This window comes from Hyalella azteca, unplaced genomic scaffold (genome assembly GCF_000764305.2).
Source record: "Hyalella azteca isolate HAZT.00-mixed unplaced genomic scaffold, Hazt_2.0.2 contig13926, whole genome shotgun sequence".
Taxonomy (NCBI): domain Eukaryota; kingdom Metazoa; phylum Arthropoda; class Malacostraca; order Amphipoda; family Hyalellidae; genus Hyalella; species Hyalella azteca.
This window is the reverse complement of record NW_025943831.1, coordinates 64,704-78,086: the sequence shown is the minus strand read 5'-3', so window position 1 is coordinate 78,086 and position 13,383 is coordinate 64,704. Positions and strand designations below refer to the sequence as shown.

The following is a 13,383-nucleotide window of genomic DNA, read 5'->3' as shown; positions in this document are numbered from 1 at the left end:
GTTATGTCTCGTTTCAAATCTGTCTGTCTCGTCCCGGTTCATAAATAACCGGGACACAAGTTTTAAAGTCCGGGACAGAAGTCTTGTCTCGGTTCATACGTTTATTCCGGGACAAATTTTACCCTCTGTCCCATTATTTTTTTCCCGGAATTTTCTCGTCTCGTTTCGTCTGTCCCGGTTCATTTCGAGAAAATTATTTCGAGACGCAGGAGTCTAATTAAAAGCCATCCTGTAAGCTTACAGATACAGAAAAAATGCTATAGGGCTGCTGATATGCTATAGGGCTGCTTGCAGTGGACAAGGTTGTTGTAAATGCTCAATGGCATGTTCATGGATACAGTAATATCGCATCAATAATACAGCAATCAATGTATATGGTCATATCATATCAATAAAGAAAAAACAAGTAAAAATCACAGAAAATGTCATTTATTCTACCTCTACATCATCTACAATGAAAGAGAAGGACTTCAGAGTACTGTTAGTAATGGATGAGTACACTCTGCATGCTTCAAATGTTTTAAAATGAGGTTTTATTCCAAGTGTCCCAAGTAGCCCCATTTGATGGGACTACTCGGGACACTTTTTTTGCTTCTGGCACCTTACAAATAGCATATAGAATTTTTTGGAGAAGCCATGTGATAGCCCTTGCAAAGAGCTTTGAAGTGAGCCTAAACTTGTTTATGAAATGTTTCATGGAAAGAAGTTATGAATGAAAAACGTTCGAAATCATCCCGAGTTGCCCCGGTTGACGGTAGCCCACAAGAGATGTGAGGAGCAAGTCTCAGCCACATAGCAAATGCACAATGTCACCACCTTCCGCTCCATGAACTTTTACATCTGATTGCTCATTGATTCAATTTAACAACAAAGAAAGATTGTTAAAGAGAAGCATAGCTATTTCATAGCATAGCATTTTTTTAAAAGCCTATAAAACATAAGTAAGCACTCCATGTGCAGCTGCAGGTTGCTTCTAACCTATGAAGCACAAAGTACCCCCATATACAGAGCCACTAGTGCAATTATTTATGGCAATTAGTACTGATCAATTTAGAGTGGCAGAGCCAAGATATCTTGTGTCAACCAAGAGGCCATAAACCTTTTGGGTCAGCCAATTAGGAGTGTTGGCTGTTGGGAGTGGATGGGATTTATAGCCCTTCAAATTTTTTATGAGTAATAGCAATATAATATCATGTACCGGTATATAGTAAAATATTGGAAATGTTGTAAATGGACAAGATGTTGATGTTGGTAATAGTTTATCATTTAAATGTCAAATTAGAGATAAACTACTATATGTACCTCTCCCAGACTGTCAGACACTGTGACTTATATAAAAAAAAAAAATTTAGGAAACCTTAAATCTCCCATTTTATATGGGATATTTTACCTAGTATTTTCCTTAAATTCTCACAGAAAGCTTAATATTCACCCAATTTTTATTACCAAATTGGATAAAGCTTTTAGTCCCATCTGGTTTCACAGAGCAACAAGTAACAAATGCAGGAATCTACTGGTTTGGGCATAAAGATCCCAAGATTAGAAATTCCCCAATTATTACCAAAATCTCATGGCTCCCTATTAACAGTATCCATCAATTTATTTATTGAAGCATGATTATAAGATTATTCACTATTGTAAACAATTTAAAGTAATTCATCTACTGGGATTCTTGCAGATCCAAAAATTGCAATGAAAGCTAGCCTATTTGTGACAATGTGACTTGAGAGGTAGGCTAGGCCTCTAGGTAGATACATGATCATACATCTCACACCTGAAAGAGCAATGAAGATACATTAATACTTCTGTAAAATTGAAAAAATATAAACAATTCATGTAGACTGTAGAGTGTAGAGTTGTTAGTTGTAGACTTTTCTTACCTACTTTGTTGGGCCATGACATACCTACTTTACCTAGCCTATCTGCAATTTGCAAAATAAAAGTTTTTTCTATTCATTAGCCAATTGTTTCAAATTCACAATATAATTTATTCAAAATACTGGAGTTTAGTGGAGTAACTGGATTGATATAAATTCCCAAACAAAAATTTCAAGTTTCCCAAGTACATCATATCACTGGTGTCTGTCTGAAATAAACTTTTCCTAAATTAGTACTCACTTTCAGATCTATTCTATTGTTTGTCAATACTGCATTTTTTATATTTGGTGTAAAAACAGTAATTATTATTGTACACCTTGAGTTGAGTTATTGACTACCTAATTGAGACTCAACTTCACTCAAGTCTGACCCATTGATTATTTTATTTTCATTTTCTTAACGTTATTTTCAAACTTTTAGAATGTAATGCATGCGATATACATATTATAATGTAGTAATAATGGCTGAAGTTATCGGTAGCTGGGTCGCAAGTTTTTGGTGTAATGTTCTATGATTGAACAAGAATGATGAAACGTACAGCGTAATATGGTGTAACAAGGCACAAGCATTCTTACAGGCACTACAAACTACACAAAAAAATAGGTTTCATAATTCCGTCACAATCAGTCTGGAAACATTTTCATCTGTATTTTTATTATGAGCGAACACGTACCGTAAAAATATTGAGCCGTGCGCCCGTGCCGATAGTTAGATCGTTCGTCTTCAGGATTTGTTCAAAATGGCGACACAAGCAGGTTTATTTAATAATAAGACACTCAACAGGAGATATATTATCAAAACTGTCAGAAATTTACTTACTACTTTCTACATATCATATGATGTTTTACTACAATCGATGCTGGCTCAAACAATGACAATAAAATAGATCCAGCCGCAGCAAGCAATAGTATTCACAGATATAGACGATCTGACGATGAGAGGAGCAGCAAATGACTAATGAGATTTAAAACAATCATACCAACACATTGTAATACATCAAGTCGTAAAAATCTAGGATCTGATTATAAAATTTTACCACTAGTCGTAATTTATGAAGCTAAAATCTATCATTCTCACATTTCAGAAGTCAACGTCATTTATATTAAACAAACGAGCATCACTGCCTTATCATTCGATTGTCCATTTGACACTGATTATTCTTGGCGAGGAAATTCCACGCCCAATTTATGCGTATGTTTATCATATAAAAATTTTAACATTTTATTTTTTTGAAAAATGCCTAATATTTTGCCGTGTATATTACTTCCTGCATCGAGACAATAGAGTTTATGCTTTTGGAATTCACAGTTGGTGACGAACATTTCTATAGTAATTATTTATTGCAAACATTTTAATTTGGGATTAACAACTCAAAATTATGATACACAACACTATATTTCTTCTGGTGAGCTCTTCAGCGTCGCGAATATAATATTTATTCACCAACAAGTGCATTTGTATTGCGCACACCCGACGCCCGGGGCTCATCGTCGTCTCGCCCTTTCCATTAGTCTCTTCCCAAAATATCTAAACCACAAACGCATTTATGGGAAATTGTTTTTGTTTGGTTAAAGAGGAAACGAAAATGTAATCATAAATATTTATGAACTTAGCTTATACAGATCACTCACCCCAACATTCTCAGTTATGATGTCACTATACAAGTAAGGCCTCCATCTAATATATTAAATAAGATAATTCTTTAAAATTAATTTACTTTCGCAAATCAAAATTGTATATCACGCATGCTTCTTTGACAAGTAAGTTTAGCCACTGATGGATCTTTTGGATAGATGTTTACCTTCTAGAACTGGCGTTGTGACAGTGTACAGGCAGTGTACAACAGGATTACTATCCAACATCACTGCAATGCGATCGAGTTATTTCTAACCAATAAAATTGGTTCGACAAAAATTAGAAAATGCACGAAATACTTTTTTTTCCCGAAAGTAACTTCCAGTTTATCTAATTCTCTAGTTATTGAACGGTATAATACCTAAAAATAGCGCTGCCCTCTTCTTTCATTTTTGTATCACCAAGATCACCCGAAATCAGTTCTATAATATACAAAGTAAGATTGTCTATGGACAGAATTTTAACAGCGCGATTCAATATTAACCATAGAACAGGTAATGGAAGATTTACTTACAAATTTACGAAACGGTCGCGCTTGATTTCTCTGTGGTTAGGTTAATTCGACTCCAGGATGTCTTAATAATAAAAATTTGACCCTGTTACACGCAGTTTGAGGTTGGGTCCCTGACGCCAAGTCCCACCTTAATGGAAGACGCTGCTTGAGCACATTGAATGAGACATCGTGGGATGTAAGAGGGTTTAGTTTATCGATATTTATATTAAAATGTAGGGGGTAAGGGAACATTCTGGATTTCTCTGCTTCCGTAAATGTGATACTAGGTAAACGGTCATTAGAAAATAATTTCGGATATTCATTTTTTAACCCGATAAGCACACTTTTTACATGAAGACAGTCAGTCTCCAACACAAACATAGATTTGGAACGAATAATAAAATATTACAGATATTTCTTAAGAGTACAATACTGATAAATATTGTAATTGTTAGCAAAATACTGAACAGAAACCTATAATGTCATGTTACCGAGCAGGTACACCGGCTATGGTATTGTTTTCGGCATCATTCATATAATTGATGCGGACGTCGGCAGTCATGCCCTCTTTATAGTCCTTGGCACACTTGAGGTACTCTTCTCCTTGATACTCATAATATATGAAATCCTTAGCATATTTCTGAAGAAGTTTCTGAACCAAGTTTACAGTGAGTTGTTTGAATAATGAACACGCGACTGCACTGGTGGAGGCTCCTTGACTGGAAATGTTATCCCAGCGCGGCTCTATCGCTCCAGTCCGGTTCAGGTACTCGATGAACTGAATGCTCTCATCGTACAGAGTCTCAAATCTGTAACCGAGAAATTATACTTTAAACAAGCGGTAGAAAAATTATGAAAACCGAAACCTTCCAACGTACCATCGGACGAGTCCTTACAACGGACGGATATTCTGAGCGTATGTCCGGTTACTCTGACTGTGGGGTTATGATTCAATAACAAATTCGATCAAGCCACAGGGTTCGTTATAGACTTGTATTAGAATAAAAACTCAACATCAGTGTAAAATATTATTTTCCGAATATGTTTAAATTCAGGTAACGCACCAGTTGATCCAGGTTATATATGGGGCACAAGTGCAGCATGTGAAAGTCAGTGACAAAGTGAGGTAGCGAGCAAGTTTCTGTACCTGAGGATTGCATGGTATTTGATGTAGCAGGCTGCGCAGTGCGTGTAATATGGACGCCAATGTTCGTCGTCTTGACGAGCGTTTATGATGAACTGTACAAACTCTGGGAAAGTCGGCCCTATTGGGTTGGAGTATGGGTTCCCTTTGATGCGAGTTAGGTGATGCTTCAAGACTGCGTTGCGAACTTGCTTCAACATCGCAGCGATCTGTCATAAATTGAGCACTGTTTAAACTAAATTGTGGTTACATTATTAGATATGAGTTTGTAGTCGAAAATATCACAAGGAATCGCAACTGATGTAGGCTGCAGCTGCTTGAAAATGAAGTTCGAAATACAGTAAATAAGGCTTGATTTTGATAGTTATAAATTCGAGTGCTGCTTCTAGACTTGGCCAAGTTTGAACCTCGTCATCGCTGAAGCCCGGCGGCTTGGGACGGTAGAGATGGACCATCTTCTCGCCATACATCTCGTAATAATAATCCTTGAGACCGTCCTGGAACTTGTCCCTGTAGCACGACACGAGCCGCTCGAACGGATGACGCACCACCATGAACTTTATCGTGTCCTTCGTTAACTGACAAAAATAAAATATTTGCAACTGAATTACATTTCAAATGTCAATGAATATGCAGTAGACATTAGGAATCTTAGGAAAAATGCTCAGAATTTTCATTTCAAAGTCAAATTAAAACAACATGAAAATCGAAACATTTCAATTCGAATGATTTTCCGATGAGATGTCATCACTAGCGCGAATATACTCACGGAATAATTCTATAATTTTCTCATTTGCGCAGGTTATGTAAGCTCACCGAGGGACCAGCTATGCCAGAGATCCTAGGAAAGACCTGCCCCAGAAGGTTCTGAATGGCGGCTGCAGGTTGTCGTCTCTTGCTAGGCACCAGCCCGCTGAGCTGCAGCAGGTTGTTGGACCACGAGGTGCTCGCTGCCTTGTACACCGGGCAGAACGTCAGCGAGTTCCTCCTGCAAGTCGCAACTGTCTTTATTCCGCATAGTTTAATATCAGACTAGAGCTGTAAATGTAGTAAAGAATAGCTTGACTCACTAAGGAGACTAAACTGCAATTTCGATTATTGCTAACAATGTTCTTAAGCATAGATTGTAATCGATTAAAGATCCGGTCAAATGACACGATTTTAGATCTTCTGTTAACAAGGCACGAAAAGTAAAAGAATCGGCGACAGGCCACATCAGGCCTACACTTCAGTGCCGACATCACTATGTTATGTTAAAGTATATGTATATGTTAATGCAACATCGTACATGCCGACTGCGTAGATCTTCAACAGAACAAGACATAGGAAACCTGTCGCGACGTCTGTTATATGGTGCGCCAAAAATTCATGCGTTCGGATGTGTTCCGTTGTCATACGCATTAATAATTATGAACGTTCACTCCCAGTGCTGAACTTCGTGCAGGTATAGCCCATATGGATTGTGAAATATGCGAGGCACTTCAAATATAGGTACTTTTGATCATAATATATTGAGAGCACAACGAAGCGTTTGATTAAATACGTATTTTCAGTCCAGCTAATGACAATTTTATTCATTTAATTGCAACTGGAATCTCTAAAATAACTGCAAAGCTCCAGACATCAAGCTAATTGAAACTAACTAGCAAGTAGCAACATTGGACCGGGAGCTTATTCGTCTCACTAGAGCATCATGACGTTGCTCAATTCACGCATTGGTATAAAATCCTCCTTAATATCTCACCTGTCAAAAATCAAGTGTGCGTAGGCATTTATTGCCATGACGGAAGCCTCATACCCAAGAATTTCATGTGGCATTTCTTTACGAGACATTGCGCACTGCCTGCCGATGTGTTCAACTCGTCGGCTCTGCTCTGCCATGAAGCGACCAATCGCCTGCAAACACACACGTCTTCACTGAACAAGGCAAAGCCATTGCTCAAATCGATTGACTTTATTCAACACTAAAACATGATAATAATTGTCAGAAAAATATCTAGATGTATACGTGTTGAAAAAAGTTTAATCATTGTATGTCAAAAGTTTGGTCCAACCCTTGCTAAAAAATAGGTTTGTTGAGTCATGTTGAGATACATAGTTTATCTTTTATGCATTGCCGAACTTCAGATGATGTATATAGTTTGGTGAGCGAACTTTTGGATCATGCATTATTTAAGCCAAAGCGCACGCCGGAACTGCAAGAGGTCGATGCTGTCAGCGAAACTAGTCATTTGCAATGGCGGATTAGGATGGTATTTTGCACTGTTCTTGGGAAACAATATAATGACCTACCTACAAGTAATAACAGCTTTACTCGCTGAAACTTTTTCACAATTTCACAAGTTCACCTCACAAATCTAAATTCTGTACGATTTAACATACATAATAACTTTTACAATGACTTATTTCAATATAACAGCCATGACTAATGCCATCATTGAAGAATGAAGATATGAAATCAATATTGTTTACAAGAAATGAGTCATCATTCATAAATTAAGTATTATTAGAATCAGAATATTTAAACCCCTGTCAAAAGTCAACTCTACACGTGGACATCACACATCAGTCTGCAGAAATTAGGCATTCGGAGGTAAGGCTGACAAAACGCTTTTAACAAATAGCAGTTTTTCGAATTTTTCAAGTAAAAAAATAAAAAAATAATAATTTTTAAATTGCTTTGAAATGGAGAAAGTTTTGATAAATTGTATCAGAGCCCTGTGGAAGGCACGCTTCCGCTAATCCGCTAACGGGCCGCTAATTAACGAAACTTTCCGGTGCCACGCTAATGGCTGACTACGTCAACATATGTACGTAGAGGCTGATGTTCATCAAGGGCAGAGAGGCTGATGTTCATCAAGGGCAGAGAGGCTGATGTTCATCAAGGGCAGAGAGGCTGATGTTCATCAAGGGCAAAAATCATCACCTCGAGGAGATGAAGGATAAGCCAGAGTAAGAGCTGTGTGTAATCTTGCTTTAACTTGTGTGCTTTTATTTCTTTATATTTCTTATTCGTTTAATACTTTCTTATTCGTTAAATAAACTGCATATTGAATGTCAGCTTGATGAATTTAATTTGTTCATTTAATTATTTATGCACATCTTGATCATCATCTGAACTTGACTTGAAACACCTCTTTGGAAAGCTCCCTGTCAATGCTACGACATATTAAAAAGTTCAGCTCTCTACCGTACTTCTGTTTTTCAGAGTTTCAGAGCCCCCCAAAAATTAAGCCAAAGCTAAATTGGGTATAATAAAAATTAGCGGTAAATTCTGCTAAATTGTTCAGTGATTTATCGATTTAGCGTTATAAAAGCTAAATTTTCGGTTAGCTGTGCCCACCAATGTCAGAAATATCGTTAGTTTCATATTGAGGCAAGTAGTGTGCTAATATTACTACACGACATGTTTTACAATTATAATAAAATCATAAAAATTCACCGAATCTGGAGGGAACTTTGCAGCTCGTTCACGCAGCCGTGCAGGCGAGATGACTTCATCAGGATTCTCGTGCCATGGAACGTTACTCGAGGATGCTGGCTTAGGCAGCGCTCCTACCTTAGGTACATCAACAAAATTTGCAGGTGTAGCCTTGTCTTCAATCCTTCGGACAAGATCTAAAGTTTTCTTAGAATACTCAAGTGCAGCTTTCATTTTCAGATCATCACCCGATTCACTTTCATTATCGCCGATGTTATCCGCAAAAAGTGAATTCGGGAAATTTGAGACAATTTTCTGTGATTCATGATCCAAGGTCGAAATGCTGAATTTAGAACTAATCTTCTCAGTACTAACAAATTTCGTCCCGTTATCAGTTCGAAATACGGCGAACTTGATGCTATCGCCCTCAAGATGAGGAGATGGTATGCTCTGCACGGGAGGTTCTTGCACCGGGACAGATTTTGGCAGGTGGACATTCGCCAGGACTTGGTCGCGAGTGTCAACAACAGTGGGAGTGGTAGAGGATGATGAGTTCAAGGGACTTGACACTGCGGCAGCAGGCTGAAGCTGCCAGGTAAGTTTCGACTGTGGAAAAATACTTCGAATTGTGTTGAGGTGTCGAGTCTTGAGTGGGGAAGGATAGAGTACGATCATACCCACCACAACAAACACGCCTAGGCCAGCCAATCGCACCCGCATCCGCATTTTGCTTCGCCGCTGCAGTGAAGGAGAGAATATCATTATTGATTAAGGTCAAGCATGCCTATGATTCACGAGAATATCAAACACTAAAAATAACACGTTTTCGAATTTGGCGAGAGTGAATGAAAGATTCGCGTTTCAAAATATTATTCCCAGCCTCTAATAGATGGAATCGTACTGTTTATACAAATTAAGTGAATTGTCATAGAATGGGATAAATTATGAAGAGTTAGTATAATCTCATTTTTTATCATATTTGGTCACGCAAATCAGCTTTCATTTACCCACATTTATATTTCAAAGAAATCTCTTGCGCAAATCTAACAAATGAATTAAATTACAGTTAGTCCGTCACAACTTGATTTACTTGCTTTTCTAGGTTGCTTGATTGTGTCTTGGCTGCGTCCAGTTCCCAGTGCTGTGATCTTTAATTGGTAGTCGGCAACATGGCGTCAAGCAGTGGTCATATGACTCATATCACTAACATCATGAGTAACATGTGTGGCACCGTGTACAGTTGATTACCCGCACAATTTAGCGACCGCCGTTAAACATTTATGAAAGCAAAATGCTTTTAGCTCGTTCCGTTCTTGAGTTACCACGCTAAATATAAACTTCAGTCAATATAAGACATCAATAACAAACGCCATGGCTAGTTCAACACGGACTGAGCGCACTAAGGTTGTTTCTTACTATATATTTATATAATATTGAGGCACGTATTGTTCATTTTCGTTCCCGAAGATACGATGCTATTATAAGATATAATTTTGTCAAAATATATCTGACTTATGTATACAATCACTGAAAATCAGGCAATATGTCTCATGAATAAACGTTCGTTTGCCATTTTATTGTGTTTCAATTTGTTAAAATCATTTGTAATTTGTTATAATTACATGATGAGGTCTGGGCCTATATTCGTTGAAATCAAGCTAAACTGAGAGACCAATACACTATCCAAATTACGAAGACGATTAACACACCGACAAGTGAAACAGTGAAAGTGAAGAACAGTCAAAAATTGTACTAGGTTACGGAAAGTTTTTGAATGCAGCAGTGGCTCATATTCGTTGTACGCTGCAAACAGTAAACATGCATAACAATTATTTAAAATTCTATGAAAAATGACCTGACAATTATCATATACCATAGCTCTCATTTACATTATTTTCATGAGAACACTCACCATGATTGAAAACTCGCAAAAACTTTATGTCAAACAGCCAAAGTGACACGTTTCAGCATATTAAATAAAGTCGAATAGTGCAAAAAATTTCGTTAACAACACAAAATTCCCAAACAATGTTGATTTAATTATATTCCATGCAATGTGTCCGGAATACAACGCTGCGACACCACCCACCAGGAAGGCTGTTCATCAACTGAGGTGTCAGCTTGTCTGGCGTCTGCCAATGTCTGGAGTGGTTAGGTCTCGCTAGAAGGGAAAGATTGCGAGATGGGATCAGCAGGTCACGGTGTACTGGAAAGTGGAAACTCATCCTCTCGCCTGCCGGCAAGTCTTTCCTCACATTATCAATGTAGTTTTTCTGAATTGATTCATATTTATACTTCAAACCTTTTTCGATAATCCTAAATTATCGTCAATACTCCCTTCTCCTCCTATTGTCAACGTTTCAACATTGTAAATGAAGTTAAAATCAACGACTAGAGTATAACGTTTTACTGCTACATCCAAGATTCACGTGCAGTCACAGACCTTCAATATGAAAATGAATTTTGAGCAGCGAATTTTAATTCTGATTTCACAACCAGCGTTTTTCTTCCTTATCGAGTAATTTAATTAAGGACCATCTCAGTTAATTGTATTTGTCTAATCGTAAAGGATAAGCGAATAAAATATACCACGAACACACGAATATGCCGAAAAAAAATTACTAATGATTAATTATGAATAATGAATATTCATATGAACCATGCCAGCTGCCCCTGCTATGTCATGCTCCAGGGTGATGAAAGGACATAAGAAATTTGCGTGACAGTGAAGTTAAAATTGAATGCCAAACAATGGTGTCATTAGGCTTATTTTAAGGGGTCTTTAGCCCCTTAAATCGGTCTAAGCACTCTAAAAATTTTCAGATTCATTTATTATAATTACTATTTTATAAAAGGTGCCAACAAATTCGATATAATGTGGCCTGAATATATGTTTAAATAAATAAACATACAACCAGTTATTTCTAAATGAATTAAATTATAAACCTAGTGAATACAAAGGTGAAGTATTACGTGAGATTGCAGCACAAAAAATCACGTTAATGGACCTTGCATCGATCACCTTAAAAAGCTGGAAGCAATCAATCCCCATTCCCATATTACATAATAGCTTCTTGCACGGTACAGATAAAACATACTGCCCATTCACTGCACCGTACACATTAGTATCAAAACCTCATCTTCCGGAAGCCTTAAACGGGGGAGGTACTGAGTACTGACCGCCAGTTCATCCGCCGCTTGAACTGTCGACGCTTCTGGCCTCGTGTATAGGGGGTTGACCCGGGGTTCAGCCGCTTCAGAAACATGTGTCGGGCACTGCCGTCATGTGCCCGAGACGCGGCCGAGAGGTACAACGATGTGTTGTTTTCTTCGCTGGAGAAGCGGCCAGTAGCGCTGATTCAGCCATGGTGAGAGCATTTGTGCCGCCCTTGTGAAGTATCTTTGGTCAAGTGGCTTGTTTGAACGATAATGGTTCTAAGAAGAACCCAAAAAAGTGGAGTCCAGACGATATTAAATTGATCTTTGAGATATTCCAAAAATTCTCAATTGCTAATAAATTTCAGGTTAAGGTATGATATGCCTCAACGCTTGCTTTGCGAACGCGTGCTCGAATTGCGCTCATACTTATTTCCGATACCAGGCTTCATTTATGAAAACTGTCACAACCGAACTTTGTGAAAAATATTACAACTTGAATTTTTTACGTGCAAATTATTCTCGCAATTTGGAAATTATTATTATTTTTCAGTTAATTTTTATACAAGAAAATTCGGCATAAGCTATGGTAGCATAAAATTAAATGAATCGCCTGACAACCGATGATGCGACGACTCGCCGCAGGCTCATTCATTCTGAATTATCATTCACTAAGTGAGTAAACTTACTAACTTGCAGGAAGCTAAAACCGAAAACAACTTTTATCTCCATTAACAGCAAAAAATTGACATTAAACACAAATAACGAGACGGTAAATTAAGGAATGTATGAAATTAAGCAATAACAGGCACTAAATGACAAAAATAGTCAGGCTAGGTATGCATCCAGCATCTTCAATCTTCCGCATTGCAAGCACTTGCTGGTTTGCCACTCATCTTGCTAGCTTATGTAACAAAACCAAAATGACGCTTCCGTAGTTCCGTGTTATCGCCATTAACTTGTTCATGAGTTTTCACTCCTACTTTTTTCACAGTGCGTGTCTTCTTGGGCAAAATACAATGTCATGACTACAGTAACTGGAAACTCAATTAAGCACACACCATTGAAATTCGAACGTGATGTTTCTTATGAGTTTTCAATGGAAATATTTCTCGTTTCCAACTTTCCCAAGACAAACTCGGCCTTCACCTGTTCAATGCTCGCGTCGGAGACTCGTCTGGTCATTCTTCTTCCTTGCATTCTTTACCAGAGTTGCTAGGGAACTTTTGTCATACAGAGTGGGGCCATTGAACTTAAAATTTCCTGATAAAACCCCGAGAATCAAATTGCTGCGAATCTCAACAAGCACTATCAGTGAGGTTAACAACATTTAAGAGCCCATTGAGTGTCAACACTTTGCAGTGTCAACAGAGTCCATGCAGTATCAACCGCTAAATTGGTCTTGCATACGCTCCTCCCACTAATCGTCATACGGCTGGCACAACAGTGGGCGAAATATTGTTGTCAAATTACCATGCAGTCTCAAATGTTTTCAGATGTTATACCGACATGTAGCGTAAAGCTTACAACAGATTTTAGCTCATTGTGATTTCAAGGTAAGCAAAACCCTCGGATATTCTTTTCATTGTGCAGTAATGCAGTTACACCTATAACAGTTTACAAATTGCAAGTAAACCCTTTATAGCTGAATGAAAA

The 13,383-nt window shown here is 37.8% G+C and overlaps 2 protein-coding genes across 3 annotated transcripts in view; both read right to left on the bottom strand.

Annotated features, from left to right (window-relative positions):
• LOC108679556 (probable ubiquitin carboxyl-terminal hydrolase FAF-X) overlaps positions 1 to 2,950 on the bottom strand; it is a 31,519-nt gene extending 28,569 nt beyond the window's left edge. Inside the window, exon 1 of one of the 2 annotated variants that reach the window (XM_018168199.2) lies at positions 2,552 to 2,950. The gene's annotated coding sequence lies outside the window, so the exon portion shown is untranslated. The remainder of the gene's footprint in view (positions 1 to 2,551) is intronic. The other variant, XM_047883881.1, reaches the window with a different exon arrangement.
• A 1,315-nt stretch (positions 2,951 to 4,265) lies between these two features.
• Positions 4,266 to 11,777, bottom strand: LOC108679561. Its single transcript, XM_018168212.2, has 7 exons — positions 11,752 to 11,777; positions 8,593 to 9,309; positions 6,895 to 7,046; positions 5,967 to 6,138; positions 5,558 to 5,728; positions 5,154 to 5,359; positions 4,266 to 4,815 (listed from the first exon to the last, which is right to left on the bottom strand). Exons 2-7 carry the CDS (start codon positions 9,295 to 9,297, stop codon positions 4,494 to 4,496), a joined length of 1,728 nt encoding a protein of 575 aa, XP_018023701.1. The 5' UTR covers positions 9,298 to 9,309; positions 11,752 to 11,777; the 3' UTR covers positions 4,266 to 4,493.
• Positions 11,778 to 13,383: the final 1,606 nt, after the last annotated feature.